Source organism: Vicugna pacos, chromosome 1 (assembly GCF_048564905.1).
Source record: "Vicugna pacos chromosome 1, VicPac4, whole genome shotgun sequence".
In the NCBI taxonomy this organism is placed as follows: domain Eukaryota; kingdom Metazoa; phylum Chordata; class Mammalia; order Artiodactyla; family Camelidae; genus Vicugna; species Vicugna pacos.
Window position 1 is genome coordinate 77,004,485 of NC_132987.1, and position 14,713 is coordinate 77,019,197.

The window sequence follows — 14,713 nt, forward strand, 5'->3', positions numbered from 1 at the left end:
GTGATAAATGCTGGAGAGGCTGTGGGGAAAAGGGAACCCTGGTACATTGTTGATGGGAATGTAGTTTGGTACAGCCGTTATGGAAAACAGTATGGAGATTCCTCAAAAAACTAAAAACAGACTTACCATATGATCCAGCAATCCCATTCCTGGCCATATATCCAGAGGGAACATTAATTCAAAAAGATACATGCACCCCAATGTTCATAGCAGCATTATTTACAATAGCCAAGACATGGAAACAACCTAAATGTTCATCAACAGATGACTGGATAAAGAAGCTTTATACAATGTTTCTGAGTTCTTGTAGCACTTTTGGGGTCCCCCTTGTCCTGCTGCCTTGTGTGGTCTTTTTACTCTGTTTAAATAGACAACATCTCTAAGGCAGAAACTAGGTCTTTTTTTACTCATGTTTACTACATGCTTTCTGTAACCTATACACGCAGTTACTAGCACTGATTTTTACATATGCCTCGGGATTTCTGTGGCTTACAGGTTCACTGATTTGTCCAAGGTTACAAAATCTGCATGACAGAGATGGGCCTCAACTCCAATCCTGTGTATGTCTATGGGCAACCACATTCTGCTGCTGCCTTGCATATTTGTTGGTGGGATCAGCTGATTATGTTCACTCTCATAGGCAGATCCATTATGCTGAACTTTTTCTTAAATTGTTTACTTCATCTTTTCCTGAATTATAATGCCAGAAATGCCAATACTCAGTGGGACAGTGGAAACCGAAGCATTTTCTAAAGCATATTACGCTGACAGAGAGGCCCAGGGCAATTTAGAAGTCTGAGGCAATCTCACAATTATCTTGATTATTTTGAATTCCCTTTGGTTTCTGAGTTTCTACGAGAGAGCGATTTTATGCATCATTTTAAGAACCAGTTTTAGGATGAATGTACATTATTCCATTAACTTCTTCCTTCCTGGTATCAAACTTTTGTGTCTATCTTTATGCTTAAGTTTGAAGTTATTTTGCAGGTACCACTCTTTTGCCGTAACCTTGCACAAGCCACCTTTAGACAAACAATCTCATTGTCTCTTGCAGATCCTGCTTATGAAAACACTTGTTCAATTAAAAACACTTTACCAATGTTAACAGTGCCCATGTATCTCTGCCATTAAGCTGTGTCTAAGGGCAAGTGCCTTGGCCCAGCTGGGCTTTCCCACACAGGCTTCTCTTGAAAACTGGGCGTTTTATGGCTCCTTCAACTTGCTATTTTCATACTACTGACTGAGTTGTCTTGTAGAGATCTATTTTCTTTCACCCTCAGCAAACAGGTGTGTAGTAGAGCATACTTAGGGCCACACACAGAGTGGCATTTCTCACATCTGGTTGTGTTCCTCCTGGCCCAGTTAATGGGTCATTTATTATTGGAGACAACATAAAATAAAGGTGGTTCACACAGTCATCACATCTTTGTCCAGTTTCCTCGGGGACCCAGGATTCATGACAGTTTGAGCTAACTAGGACATTGTCAGTGAATCTTTAGTGGTTCCTTTATTACTTCATACAACATATGTTTATGCATCTAGTATCTAGTGTATGGCTTTTTTAAAATTTGCATCTGCACAGGCAATTATCAGTTCAAACCCTAATTCCAACACATACTAGCTATGCAAATTGGGACCAGGTATTTAGCCTCTTTGACTCCATTTTCTCATTTATAAAACAGAGCCAACCTGAATTCTCAAGGAATATGATGAGGAAAACAATGAGTGTGCCAACTTTGACTGTCAAATTAGTTTCAGAAATGAGAGCAAACATATTCAACATTCAAAACATTGGAAATTACAGACCGTCTAAAACCTGTTACACTTGTCGCCATTATAGCTTCTAGTAGCAAGTGGAGAGGGTGGGTAATTGAGTGTGCCTGGCAGTTAACATCAGTGCTGCAGCCTACGTGATGCTGATGACATTGTACAAAAAGCTGATCACTGAATCTCTGCCGGCTCTGGTTTCATAACCAGCACCAAGCCTGGGTGTGCTGTGGAACATCCGTGAGTAGAACTACATGACATTGCTTGTCAGTCTCCACATGGGTAGGGGCCGAATCTGCCTCTTCACTTGTTTGCTAATCAGCGGATAGTATCCTGACCAAGTGAAAAATAATTCGGGGGTTGGGGTTTATGAGGAAAGCTTGAATGTGACCTCTAAGTAAACCTCAGTGGGAATGTTGGCCAACCTCTCTTCTAAAGTTTGCAATAATTTGAGTGTCTTAGACATTTATTAAGTGCCTGTTTTTTGTCAAGCACTTCATTTGGCCTTGCGGATAGAAGATGTAATCTAGTAGTGTTTCATAAGGAGTTTAAAATATTCATTAGTGTAAGCTTAAAGAGAACAACCTTCAACACAGCCTAGGCTCCAGCTAGAGATCACCAAAGTATTTGCTGATACAGTTTTCCAGAGGACCAAATCTGGCATCATCTTTGAAATGTTTCTGGTCCTTGGCCATTGCTACATCATAAAAATTAGTTTAACATTGAAGCTATGAGATTCACCACCAGATTTCACAGTTTTCATCATTTCCCGGGAATGATATTGATGTGATCTTTTCTTTGTCTTCTATTTCCATTGCATTCATTCTTTGCAGAGACAAAAGCGTCACAGGGTGGTTGTTTGGATTGAGATTTAATACAGGTAAAGAGCAAAACACAAAATCAGCTATGTTAAACTCTGGATGACAAAAATCTGGATGTGACAAAAGTCTGGGTGATTAGATTAGTGACCTAAACCAGGGAGCAGTACAAAGGCCAATGGTACATCCTTTTCTTCAAGCATGAACAACCAATTCTGAGAAGCTGGAGTCTGGGATTGAAGTGTTCACGCAGCAGGGTAATCATGAGCCTGGAGTCCTAGTGATTGGGAGGGTCCAGCTGTTTGGAAAGTTTAGATTTCTATTACTGTGCTATTGCAGCTCAGACCCATCCACTCTCTCCTATTCTTCTTGCTCAGCCTTGTGGATTTCCTTCCCTCTTCCTCCAGACCCTCCCATCTTTCCTTTCCCTTCCCTCTGAACCTACCCCCTTGTGGACTGAGTGCCTAGCATGTGCTCAGAATAGGCACTACAGATATAATCTGTAGTTAAATGGAATCTTTACCCTCATGATACTTATATCTAGTGAGAGAGAAAGATGATTAATTATATGATGTAATGTCAGGGCGTGACTATATACTTCATCAGTGTTTGAGATGTTTCCTTCTTCAGAAAAACAAAGAATCCCAGAGAAGGTCCCAATGCCCAGAAAGTTGGGTTTCTTCATTAACATCTATAATCTGAAAAGTTTGGGCCTTTCTGGGTCCAAGACCTTGAGTTTTTTGTGCTTATGTAGGTTAGAAGACATGGTCTCTCAATGCTGGCTGTGGCTTTCAGGGCAGAAGAGAGCACATGGTCCTAGGAGCCACCTTCCCCTCTGTCCTCATGCAGCTAGTTCAGCATGGCCTTTATAAGTCATACTCAACCCTTCCTTCTCAATTCATAGGCTAGTGCTGAGAAGCTCTGTGGTCTGTATGAAGAACGCTTGAATCAAGCAAATGCAAAGCTAGAAGAAGTGACTCAGTTGGCAAATGACCTGACAGCACAGAAGACAAAGCTCCGGAGTGAGAATGGTAAGTAAACTCTCATTGCTGCCTCACTGAGGAGGCTCAGTCCCAGCCAACACGTGGAGAGACAAACGAGTTGATAAACTCATCACTGAGCCTGAGTGGGTACTGAAAGATTCTGGGGGAGGAATGAGGCACTGATGGACCCTTGTCCACAGACATGCTCTTGTCTGGGAAGGATCCCCTCTATACCAGTTTGGAAGGCCCTGCCTATTTGTCTCCCATAAAGGGGAAAAGTAATATGCAGTTGGCTGAAGAACTCGCAAGATCAAAGGATGGTAGGGGCTGTCCACACAGCTACAAGACATGCGTCTGTCACATCTATCTCATTGAAATAGGCATTATTTCTAATTTTCACCAATGAACCCACACCTCTTATTTATATTCAGTAAAAGCCATAGTCTGGACAATGGTCTCCCAGGGCCCCATGATTGGGCCCCGTTCTCTCTCTCAGCTCTTCTTCTACTTCCCCTTCTCTCATTCTGCCTTGGTCACGTGGATCTCTTTGCTGTGTTTTGAACATACCAGTCAATTCTCACCCTCGAGTCTTCTGCCTCCTATTTCTTCTACCTAAAATGCCCTATTAATTTTGTGAAGACTTCAGGATGGGGGTTAATCAGAGGGATATCGGGGGGAAGTCAGGATGGGCCTTGTTGAGAAGTGCTCTCAACCAGTTTTCTCCCTGTGTTTCTGTTTTCATAGTATTTAATACCTTCAAACAAACTATCTGCTTGACCTAATAAATAAGTTTATTTGTCTTGTCTCCATCTGCCGAAGTGTAATAAGCTACACAAGGGCAAGGGTCTTTGCCTTGTTCACGTCAATCATGTGGAACAATGCCAGCCACTTACTGGTGCTCCACAAACATGTGGTAAATAAATTAAAAGTAGAAAAATGTTCCATGGCTTCCTCTCAACTATCAACCACTATTGATAGTGGGTTATTTTTTTCCTGTCTTTTACATGGTGGCAATCTATTTAGGATTTTTCTTTTGCAATTTGTCATGAGTTATCTTGTATCTCAGATTCTCAGTCATTTATGATGGCTGTTCCAATCCATCAAGGAGATGGACTGTGGTTGACTTCACCTTGCCCTGTAACTTGTTTCTTTGCTATGAATAGCATGTGGCTAGCTGTTTGTCTGTAATTAGAATTATTTTTTGTAATGTATTTCCCAGTGATGGAATTCCTAGGCCAATGAAAATAAAGTATCTTGATACCCAGAGGCACTCACTTTGAAAAGAGAATGAAGACCATTTGAACTGCATAATCATCCTTCTGCTCATGGACACCTGTTTCTAGATGCTAAATCTAGAGTCAAAGCTAAATTAAAATGAACTGGTAAGAGTACAAACCTGGTAATCTAAAGGGAAAGTGTTCTTTCAGGTTCTGGCAGGGACACTAAGTAGGACTCTTCTCATGCTGGTGACAGGGGTGTGACACTTGACCTCATTACAAAATCCCCAATTTGATCTTCTGTTCCATTTAGGGTACAGTCTGCATGTGGTGCAGTCCGGATACGAGGCTGCTAAACTCGTGTATGTCTGGCCCTGCAGGAGGTGCTGTATACGATTTGTTTTGATAGGCATTGCCTACCTCCCTCTAGTTACTGGCATAATTTTCTACTTATTTTTTTGCTGAGGAAATTGGTAGGTGAGTGAAATGAAAGTGGATCTGGGATGATAATTCCGCTTAGGATGCAGGACCTTTTACTTCCTCTTTTAATTCTTAGCTTTACCTTTTAGCTTTTGCATGAATTAAATTTTAAATATATACCTGTCCAAACCTCTCCTCCTCCTGCCAAGGGCTATGCTCCAGACTTTTTGCTGCTTTTTTTTGCTGCTATCACCAGTGTCTTTCTCATGCCCTTCCTGTCCACTGCTTTCAAAGGAGACTAATAGTAAATGTGCTCAATTAAGCCATGTTAAGTGGGTCCTAGATCTACAAAGTATATAATATGTTAGTCTTAACCCCCCTAATACATTGATATTTTTTCAGAATACTTTTAAATATGATCTTATCCCCCAGAGCTTCTCAAATTTGGGTCCATGGAATCCCAGCAGTCACCAAGACTTTTTCAGGGGACCTCAAAGGTTAGAGCTATTTCATTATAATACTAAACCACTGTTTGCTTTTTAAATTCTTTTGCCACTGTTATTGATGGTGCAAAACAATGACACTTCAAAACGCAGGAGCCTTTATCACAAGCAAGGTGGTACATCGCACTGTGCTATTAATCATTGTATTCACTGATACATACTCAGTCACAAAGTCAGTTTTACTTAAGAATGTCCTTAATGAAACAGTAAAATTTGATTATATGACATCTCAATCCCAAGTATATGTCTTTTTAATATTCTGTGTGACAAAACAAAAAGTATGCATAAAACATTTCTGTTTCATACTGAAGTAGGATGTGTGATTGTTTAAGTTCTGAGCTGAACTAGCAGGTTTTTTTTTTTTCAGGGAGCATAGTATTTACTAAAAAGAATATTTGACAAACAATGCTTATTCAGATATAGATATTTGGCAGATATTTTCTCAAAAATGAACAAAGTGAGCCTGTCACTACAAGGAAAACAACTGACAATATTTGTTACCAATAATAAAAGTGGAGCTTTTAGGTAAAAATTAGATTTCAGAAAACACATAAATGCCATTGTGAACTTGATGGCTCTCAATTCTCGAAGGCTTTTTTTCCTTTTTTTTTTTATAGAAGTATAGTTGACATACAATATAATACTAGTTTCAGGTGTACAACCTAGTGATTCAACATTGATTTACATTACAAATTGATAACCACAATAAATCTGATAACCATCTGTCACTATATGAAGTTATTTTGGTACTAATGACTATATTCCCTATGCTGTACATCATATCCCCCATGACTTATTTATTTTATAATTGGAAGTTTGTATCTCTTAACCCCTTTCACCTATTTCATCTAACCCCCAGCTCCTTCCCCTCTAGTGACCACTAGTTTGCTCTCTGTATGTATGAGTTTGTTTCTGTGTTGTTTTGTTTGTCTGTTTCTTTTTAGATTCCACATATAAGAGAAATAATATAGTATTTGTATTTTTCTAACTTATTTAGCATATTACCCTTTAGGTCTGTCCATGTTATTACAAATGATATGACTTCCATTATTTTTCATGACTGAGTAATAGTCTATTGGATATATATATCACATCTTCTTTATTCATTCATCTATTGAAAGATACTAAGATTGCTTCTATATATTGACTATTATAAATAATGCTGCTATGAACATAGGGGTGCACATATGTTTATGAGTTAGTGTTTTCATTTTCTTCCAGTAAATATTCAAAAGTGGAACTGATGAATATCAGTGAGAGATGGTATCTCATTGTGGTTTTAATTTGCATTTCCCTGATGATTAGTGACATTGAGCATCTTTTCATGTGCATGTCTTCTTTGGGAAAAAAAAAGTTTATTCAAGTCGTCTGCCCATTTTTAAATCAGATTACTTTATCGACATTGACTTGTGCAAATTCTTTGTATATATTAGATATTAACCACTTAGCAGATATAGCATTTGCAAATATCTTCTCCCATTCAGTAGGTTGTCTTTTCATTTTGTCAATGGTTTCTTTTGCTATGCAAAAGTTTTTAGTTTGATTGGGTCTCATTAGTTCATTTTTGCCTTTGTTTCCCTGGCTTGAGGAAACAGATCCCCCAAAATATTGCTGAGGCCAGTGTCAAAAAATACACAAGTCTATGTTTTCATCTAGTAGTTTTACAGTTTCGGGTCTTACATTTAAGTCTTTAGTTTATTTTGAATTTATTTTTGTGCCTGGTGTGAGAAAATAGTCCACTTTGATTTTTCTGCATTTAACTGTCCAATTTTCCCAATACCATTTATTGAAGACTGCCTTTTCCGCACTGTATGTTTTTGGCTCCTCGGTTGTAAATTAATTGTCCATCTAAGCACAGGTTTATTTCTGGACTCTCTCTTCTGTTCCATTGATCTATGTTTTTGTGCCAGTATCATAAAGTTATGATTACTCTAGCTTTGTGGTATAGTTTGAAATCAGGGAGTGTGATACTGCCAGCCTTGTTCTTTCTCATGATTGCTTTGGCTATTCTGGGTCTTCTGTGGTTCCACATAAGTTTTAGGGTTATTCTAGTTTTGTGAAAAATGCCAAAAATGTTGCATTGAATCTATAGATTGTTTTGAATAGTAATATTTCAACAATATTAATTCTTCCAATCTATGAACACAGAATATCTTTCCATTTATTTTTATCATCTTCAGTTTCTTTCATCAATGTCTTACAGTTTTCAAGTACAGGATCTTTCACTTCCTTGGTTAAATTAAATCCAAGTATTTTATTATTTTTGATGCAGTTGTAAATTGAATTGTTTTCTTCATTTCGCTTTCTGGTAGTGTGTTACTAGTGTACAGAAATGCAGCTGATTCTGCATATTGATTTGGTATCCCACAACTTTATTGAATTCATTTATTAGTTATAATAGTTTTTTCATGGAGTCTTCAGGGTTTTCTATGTATAGTATCATATTGTCTATAAATAGTGATGGGTTTTTTCTTACTTTCCAATTTAGATGTCTTTTATCTCTTTTTCTTGTCTGATTGCTGTGGCTAGGGCTTCCAGTACTGTGTTAAATAAAAGTAGCAAGAATGGACATCCTTGCCTTGTTCCTGATCTTAAAGGATTTTCACCATTGAGTGTGTTGGCTGTGGTTTTGTCATATATGGTGTTTATTATGTTGAGGTATGTTCCTTCTCTATTTTCTCTCCCTCTCCCTCTCCCCACCCCCTCTTTCTCTGTCTGTCTCTGTCTGTCTCTGTCTCTTCTCCTTCTAGAGCCCTATAATGCAAATGTTAGTGTGCTTGATGTTGTCCCAGAAGTCTGTTAAACTAATCTTATTATTTTTTTTAATTCTGGTTTCTTTTTGCTGTTCTGATTGGGTGATTTCTAATACTTCATCTTCCAGATTGCAGATCTGTTCTTCCATATCCTTTAATCTGCTGTTGATTCCCTTAGTGTGTTTTCATTTCACTTATTGTATTCTTCCATTCTAATTGATTCTTTTTAAAATTTTCTATCTTTTTGTTGAAGTTCTCACTGAGTTCATCCATTCTTATCCTGAGTTTGGTAAGCATCTTTATGAGTATAACTTTGAACTCCTTTCTGGTAAATTACTTATCTCCATTTCATTTAGTTCTTTTTCTGGAGTTTTTTCTTGTTCTTTTATTTGGAAAGTATTCCTTTGCCTCCTCATTTTACCTCTTTGCTTCTATGTATTAGGTATATTAGCTATGTCTCCCAGCCTTGAAAGAGTGGCCTTATATGAAAGACATCCTAAGGGGCTCAGTAGCATAATCCCCCATGGTCACTAGAGCTAGGTGCTCCAGGAGTTTTCCCTGTTTGAGCTGCTTGCACCTTCCTATTGTGGCTGGGCCACAATTGCTATGTGCATACTGGTGGCCCCAGGCCCAGCTGGCTGCACAGCTTGGTTGTGACTGCTGTGGGTGTGCTGTGGGTGGGGCTGACCCCCAGAGTGGGCACGTCTTTGTGGGAAGGGACACTGGCTGAGGTGGCCCACCAGGTAGGATGGAGTGAGAGCCACTTTGGAGGGGCACTGGGGCCACTTGCCTGGTGGAGTGGGCATGGAATGACTTTTGAGGGGCCTGCTGTGGTGGGTCCTCAGGGGAGTGTTGGGGTGAAGTACACTGTTTGCTAGGTTGATTGAAAGTAACAGAAGTAGTGCCCAACAGCCTTAGACTAGTTATGTGGCAGAAGAGTTAAAAATAAAAATATAGAATTGCCAGCAGGTGCTTCTGCCCCTGGAGAAAGTTTCCACCAGATTCCTGCCCCTCCAGCATATGTCCTAATATTAGGCAAAAAATCTCTTTGGATGACCCAGGTGCTTTTAAAGCTGTTGCCTCTGCTCTGGGACTTGGAGCGAGTGAGTTGGTGGACATGTCCTTCAAATGCAGTGTCTCAGCTCTCCACAGGACACTGGCTCTCCTGACCCTAAGCTCCACTGACTTTCAAAGCCAGGCATTATGGAGGCTTATCTTCCCAGTGCAAGTACCCTGGTATGGTGAGCCTGATGTGGGGCTTGGACCCCTCACTCCCCAGTGGGGGCCTCCGTGGTTGTGATATTTCTCCTACTTATAAGTCACTGCACGGGAGATGTGGGTTCTGACTAGACCACATCCCTACCCCTCTTACCCATCCTTATATGGCCTTTTCTCTGTAGCCTTAGTTGTAGAAAATCTGTTCTGCTAGTCTTCAGGTCATACTCGGGGATAGTTGTTCTTTATGTAGTTGTAGTTTTGGTATGTCTGTGGGAGGAGGTGAGCTCAGTATCTTCCTCCCCCATCTTGATCTGAACCTTAAAGACTTTTCTTATGAGATAAGTGGTGATGTTAACAAATATGATTTTTTTAATATTGTGTGATGACATGTGTTAACATTTGCAAATTCTACATAATTGAGTAAATGCATATTTTTCAAATCACCACTATGTGATGTTACAAAACCATATGTGGATGAAAGATCCATTCAAAGTTTAAGATAGATCCATGAATTTTAATGTAACAGAATAAAAGTTTTCATTTATATGGTTTGTATCATTAACTCTTACAAAGCTTCCATTTGTTGAGTTTTGGTGTTGTACCAAATAATAGTCACAATTATCCAAAAAGACTATGAAAATACATCTCCCTTTTTTCTACTACATGTCTATGAGAGGCTGGATTTTCTTCATATACTTCAACCAGAACAGTTGAATTCTTCAACCAAAAGAATTCAGATGACTTTTATTAAGCCAGAGATTTTTTAAAATGTAAAATAAGGTCATTTTTCTCATGAATATTTTGTTACTTTAGAAATAGTTTTTCCCCCTAAAATGTTTTATTTATGTTAACATATCATTAAGGTTTTTATTATTATTTTAAAATGAATAAATACATATATTAAATTTCTCTTTTAATTTCTATTATACTATGTATGTATTAATATAAAACTTACATAAACAAAATCTCTGTGGGGCCCCCAATAATTTTTAAGCATATAAAGAGTTCCTAAGACCAAAAAGTTTTGAGAATTCCTGTTTTAGTCCAAACAAACACTTTCTTTTAATTTTGAGAGTTTTAGAACTTGTTCGTAGCAAGAGGGATAGGAGTCAGAAATATTTGGGACTTTACTTTTACACTAATAATAACTAATTTTGCAGTAATAAAGGTAACTGCCTTTGCTCAGGATGGGCTCTGCTTTAGAGCCACTTCTAACAACCAGCATGTTTCTGATCTATCATTAATGAAATAAGCTAAGCAGGGAGAGTAGACTACAGTGAAATAAAATGTACCCCTCTCTTGGTCACATTATCTACCACTTAATGACAATTTCTAATATTTATTTAGCAATTCAGTCTACAGAATACATTCACCCTCATTTAATTTTCATTAACAATCTTTTATTGTTATCCATATTTTACAAATGAGGCAAAGAAACTGTAATTATCTAAAAATTATATGGCCAGAAATTGGTAGAGCCACACACACTTAAACAAGGGGGCATGGCAATGAGGAACACATTCTTTAGAATTAAGAGTTTAATTTGAATCTATATTCATCAGTTACCAGCACTGCAGGTTTGTGTCTCAATCACATTTATGTAAGTTGCTGTGTTTTCCCTTCTGAAAAATGGGTAATATAATGTCTACATTATCAAGGAGTTATGAGAATTAAACTAGATAATATACATAAAGTACTTACCCCATGGAAGATTCTCCGTAAATGGTAGCTAATATTATCTGTTTTTTATCTACTCGTATTTACTACTACAAATCAGTTTTTTTAGGGCTCTGTGAGTTCTGAAAAGGATCGTTGCCATGATTTTGCTGATTGCTGGACTCAGACTCTTTGTAAATACCAAAAATATGTGAATCATTTTAGCTGCTCTTAAACTCAATAGTTAAGTGGGGGAGGCAGTAGTTGAGGAAAAGGACCATAATTAACTTATTTTATGAAATCTTTCTGTAGGTGAGTTCCTGAAAAGGCTGGAAGAAAAGGAGGCTCTGATAAACCAACTTTCCAGGGAAAAGAGCACCTTCACACTGCAGATTCAGGACCTGAAAGGGCAGTTGGCAGAACAGACCAAAGTAATGCATCTATTATTTCTCACCAGGAGCTTGACTGTATGTTTGAAAAAAAAGTAGAGCTTGTTAAGTCAGCCCGAATATCTTCTCATATAAAAGAAAAGGGGAAAGTGCCCTAGAAGTTATGGGAAGAAAGATGTGTTGGATCTTGTATGTGCCGGGAAGGACTCTGATCACTGAAGGATCATCCTCAGTAATTCCAATTGCTTCCCTAGTTTGTCTAGATTTTAGCACAAGAAAAGCATGTGTTTCCATCTTGCATTATTACTTGAACAGACAGTTGGCAAAGTTCTTTATAGATCTTTAATTCTGAATTGCATAAAGAAGTGAAATTAAATAGAAGGCCAGGACAAAACAAATGGGGATAGATTAGCTCAATATTACTTTTAAATTGTCAATAAATTATAGATATTAGTCATTATTAGTCACTTCTTCCCAAGAGATATATAATGTAGCTAATAAGTGACCCCAATGAAAAAGGTTCTTTAAGGTTGAAGGATAGTGACTAAAATGGGAGAGGGGAGGTCATTGAGTCTTCAGACTCCTGATTTTAAACATTTTATTTTATTTCCTCCACTCTTCTTATTTTGTATATACGTTTTTGGTTGTTGGGGTTTTTTTGGGTTTTTTTGAGGGAGCAGTAATTAGGCTTGTTTATTTATTTATCAATAGAGGTGCTGGGGATTGAATGCAGGATCTCAAGCATGCTAAGCATGCACTCTACCACTGAGCTATACCCTCCCCTACCCGTATATACATTTAAAAATTACTACCATGATTTGTGCATCAGACATTGATGAAACAGGTAGAATGACACCTTTTTACGTGAAGAAACCGAGGTTCTTAGAAGACAAATAACTCATCCAAGGTCATACAGCTAATCACGGACTGCTAAGGAATTGTAGCAGGTAGCGAAATGACTTGATTTGTGTTTGAGAAGCTCTCTCTGGCTGACTTCCCAGTGGCTTCCAACTGGGATACAAGGCCCCCTTGCTCTGGCTTCAGCCTGCTTCTGTGACCCGACCTCATACATCTGCTTCCCTCATTTACTCCCCTCTGGTCACCATGGCCTCCTCGCTGCCTCTTAAACAAGCTGCCATTATTTTTGTAGCTGCTATTCCCACTGTCTGAAAGCCCTTCCCTAAGAAAGGCCTTTGGGGGATGATGAGAAAAGAGCAAACATTCCTCATCGAGTCCATCCGTTTATTTTCTCACTGCTGTCAGCCATTTTATTTATTACTTTGTGTACATGTTTGTTTTGTGTGTCCTCTCACAATTTTGGGCTCCTTTGGACAAAGGCTTGTCTCCATCTTATTTACTTCTTTTTATTTTTAAATGTCGGGAACAGGGGGAGGTAATTAGGTTTACTTATTTTTATTTATTTTTTTAATGGAGGTACTGGGGATTGAACCCAGGATCTTGTGCATGCTAAGCACACACTCCACCACTGAGCTATAACCTCCCTCTCATCTCATTTACTTCTATAAACACTAATGCCTAGAACAGGTGCTCAATACATATATATTAAGTAAGAGGAAGGGCCAAAATTTGAAGCCAAGTTTGCAGATTCTAAAGCCCCTGTCCTCCTCAGAGTCACTGTGTATTATTGCTCCTCGTTCACTGCCCAGTGGCATCTGCCTGAGTCTGCCATTAACCAAGCCTTGTGCTTTAGGGCTGCATCTACCTGAGAAGATGCTCTTTTTAAAATTTGCATTAAAGACCCGTGAGGACTGGCAGAAGCCACTAGACTAGGTTGTCTCTTGGGAACGATGCTGCTAGGTTAACCAGTCCATCAGTCACATGACAGAAACAATCCTTTAACTGAGCTCTCCCATCCAATAAATACAGTAACCGCTGCTATAGTACAGCTGAATATCTAAATTTAAATTGACATTAATTAAAATTAAGTAAAATTGAAGTTCAGTTTTGACCACACCTGGTTTGCGGCACATTTTGAATGTTCAGTAGCCACATGGCTTGTGGCTACCCTATTGGACAGCATACGTATAGAATATTTTTATCACCAAGGAGAGTTTCATGCAGTAGTGCTGTTTGAAAGTGATAAGAGATAAAGTTTTTAGAGATTTACATGTGAAATAAAAGATTTTGTTTTCCTCATCAATTGAATGAGAAAGGTGGACTAAATCTCAGTGATCCTTTCTAGTCCAAACGAGATATGACTCTTACCTACTGCTAAATTTAAATCTATTGCCTAAATGAAAGTTAGTATTCTCCTTGCTACCTGCATCCTGCACTATTTCTAGAACTCCAGGCCTGTCTATTGTCAAAGCCCACATAGTCAAGCTGGCATTTCCCTAAATAGAACTTTCTTCCCTGTTTTAATGGCAGCAATTAGATACCCTCTCCTTTCTCTTCTTGTCCCCAGTGCTCTCTCTGGTATTATCTTACTAGGTTCAGATTCAGGTTGAATTTGTGGCAGGTGGTTATTAACCTTATCTAAGAAAGATGACATCACCTCCAAGCCATTCGTTGCTCGTGGTGGTGGTGCCTTTTTGTCACATGCGTTGTGTCCCCTACAGTCACAGAGTGCCCTGGCCCAGGCTGTGAGGTCAGCCAAGCATGACTGTGACCTCCTTCGAGAGCAGTGTGAAGAAGAGCAAGAGGCCAAGGCTGAGCTGCTCCGGGCGCTCTTCAAAGGCAACGCTGAGACGGTGAAGTGGAGGATGAAGTACGAGGACGACAGCATCCGGAGGACTGAGGACTTGGAGGATGCCAAGTGAGTGGGGCATGGCGACCCTAACCTGGGGTCAGTTACACAGAGGACCGCGAGGATGGCAGCTTTCTCTTCAAGGTCGCGTGTGTGCACTTAGCAAATCCTCACCCAGCATGTGACCAAGCCCAAGACCAAAGCTGAAACAGCCACCACTGGCAGGAAGCACATGCTCCAGAGGGGTTCAAAAATAAAAATGATAATGCAGAGTGGTAGACT

General features: G+C 39.0%; 1 protein-coding gene across 1 annotated transcript in view; it reads left to right on the forward strand.

The window, feature by feature from the left end:
• Positions 1-14,713, forward strand: part of MYH15 (myosin heavy chain 15) — a 133,081-nt gene that overhangs the window by 79,291 nt on the left and 39,077 nt on the right. Inside the window, exons 28-30 of the mRNA XM_072970807.1 lie at positions 3,490-3,616; positions 11,648-11,766; positions 14,304-14,500. Of these exons, the coding sequence (XP_072826908.1) occupies positions 3,490-3,616; positions 11,648-11,766; positions 14,304-14,500 (443 nt within the window). The remainder of the gene's footprint in view (positions 1-3,489; positions 3,617-11,647; positions 11,767-14,303; positions 14,501-14,713) is intronic.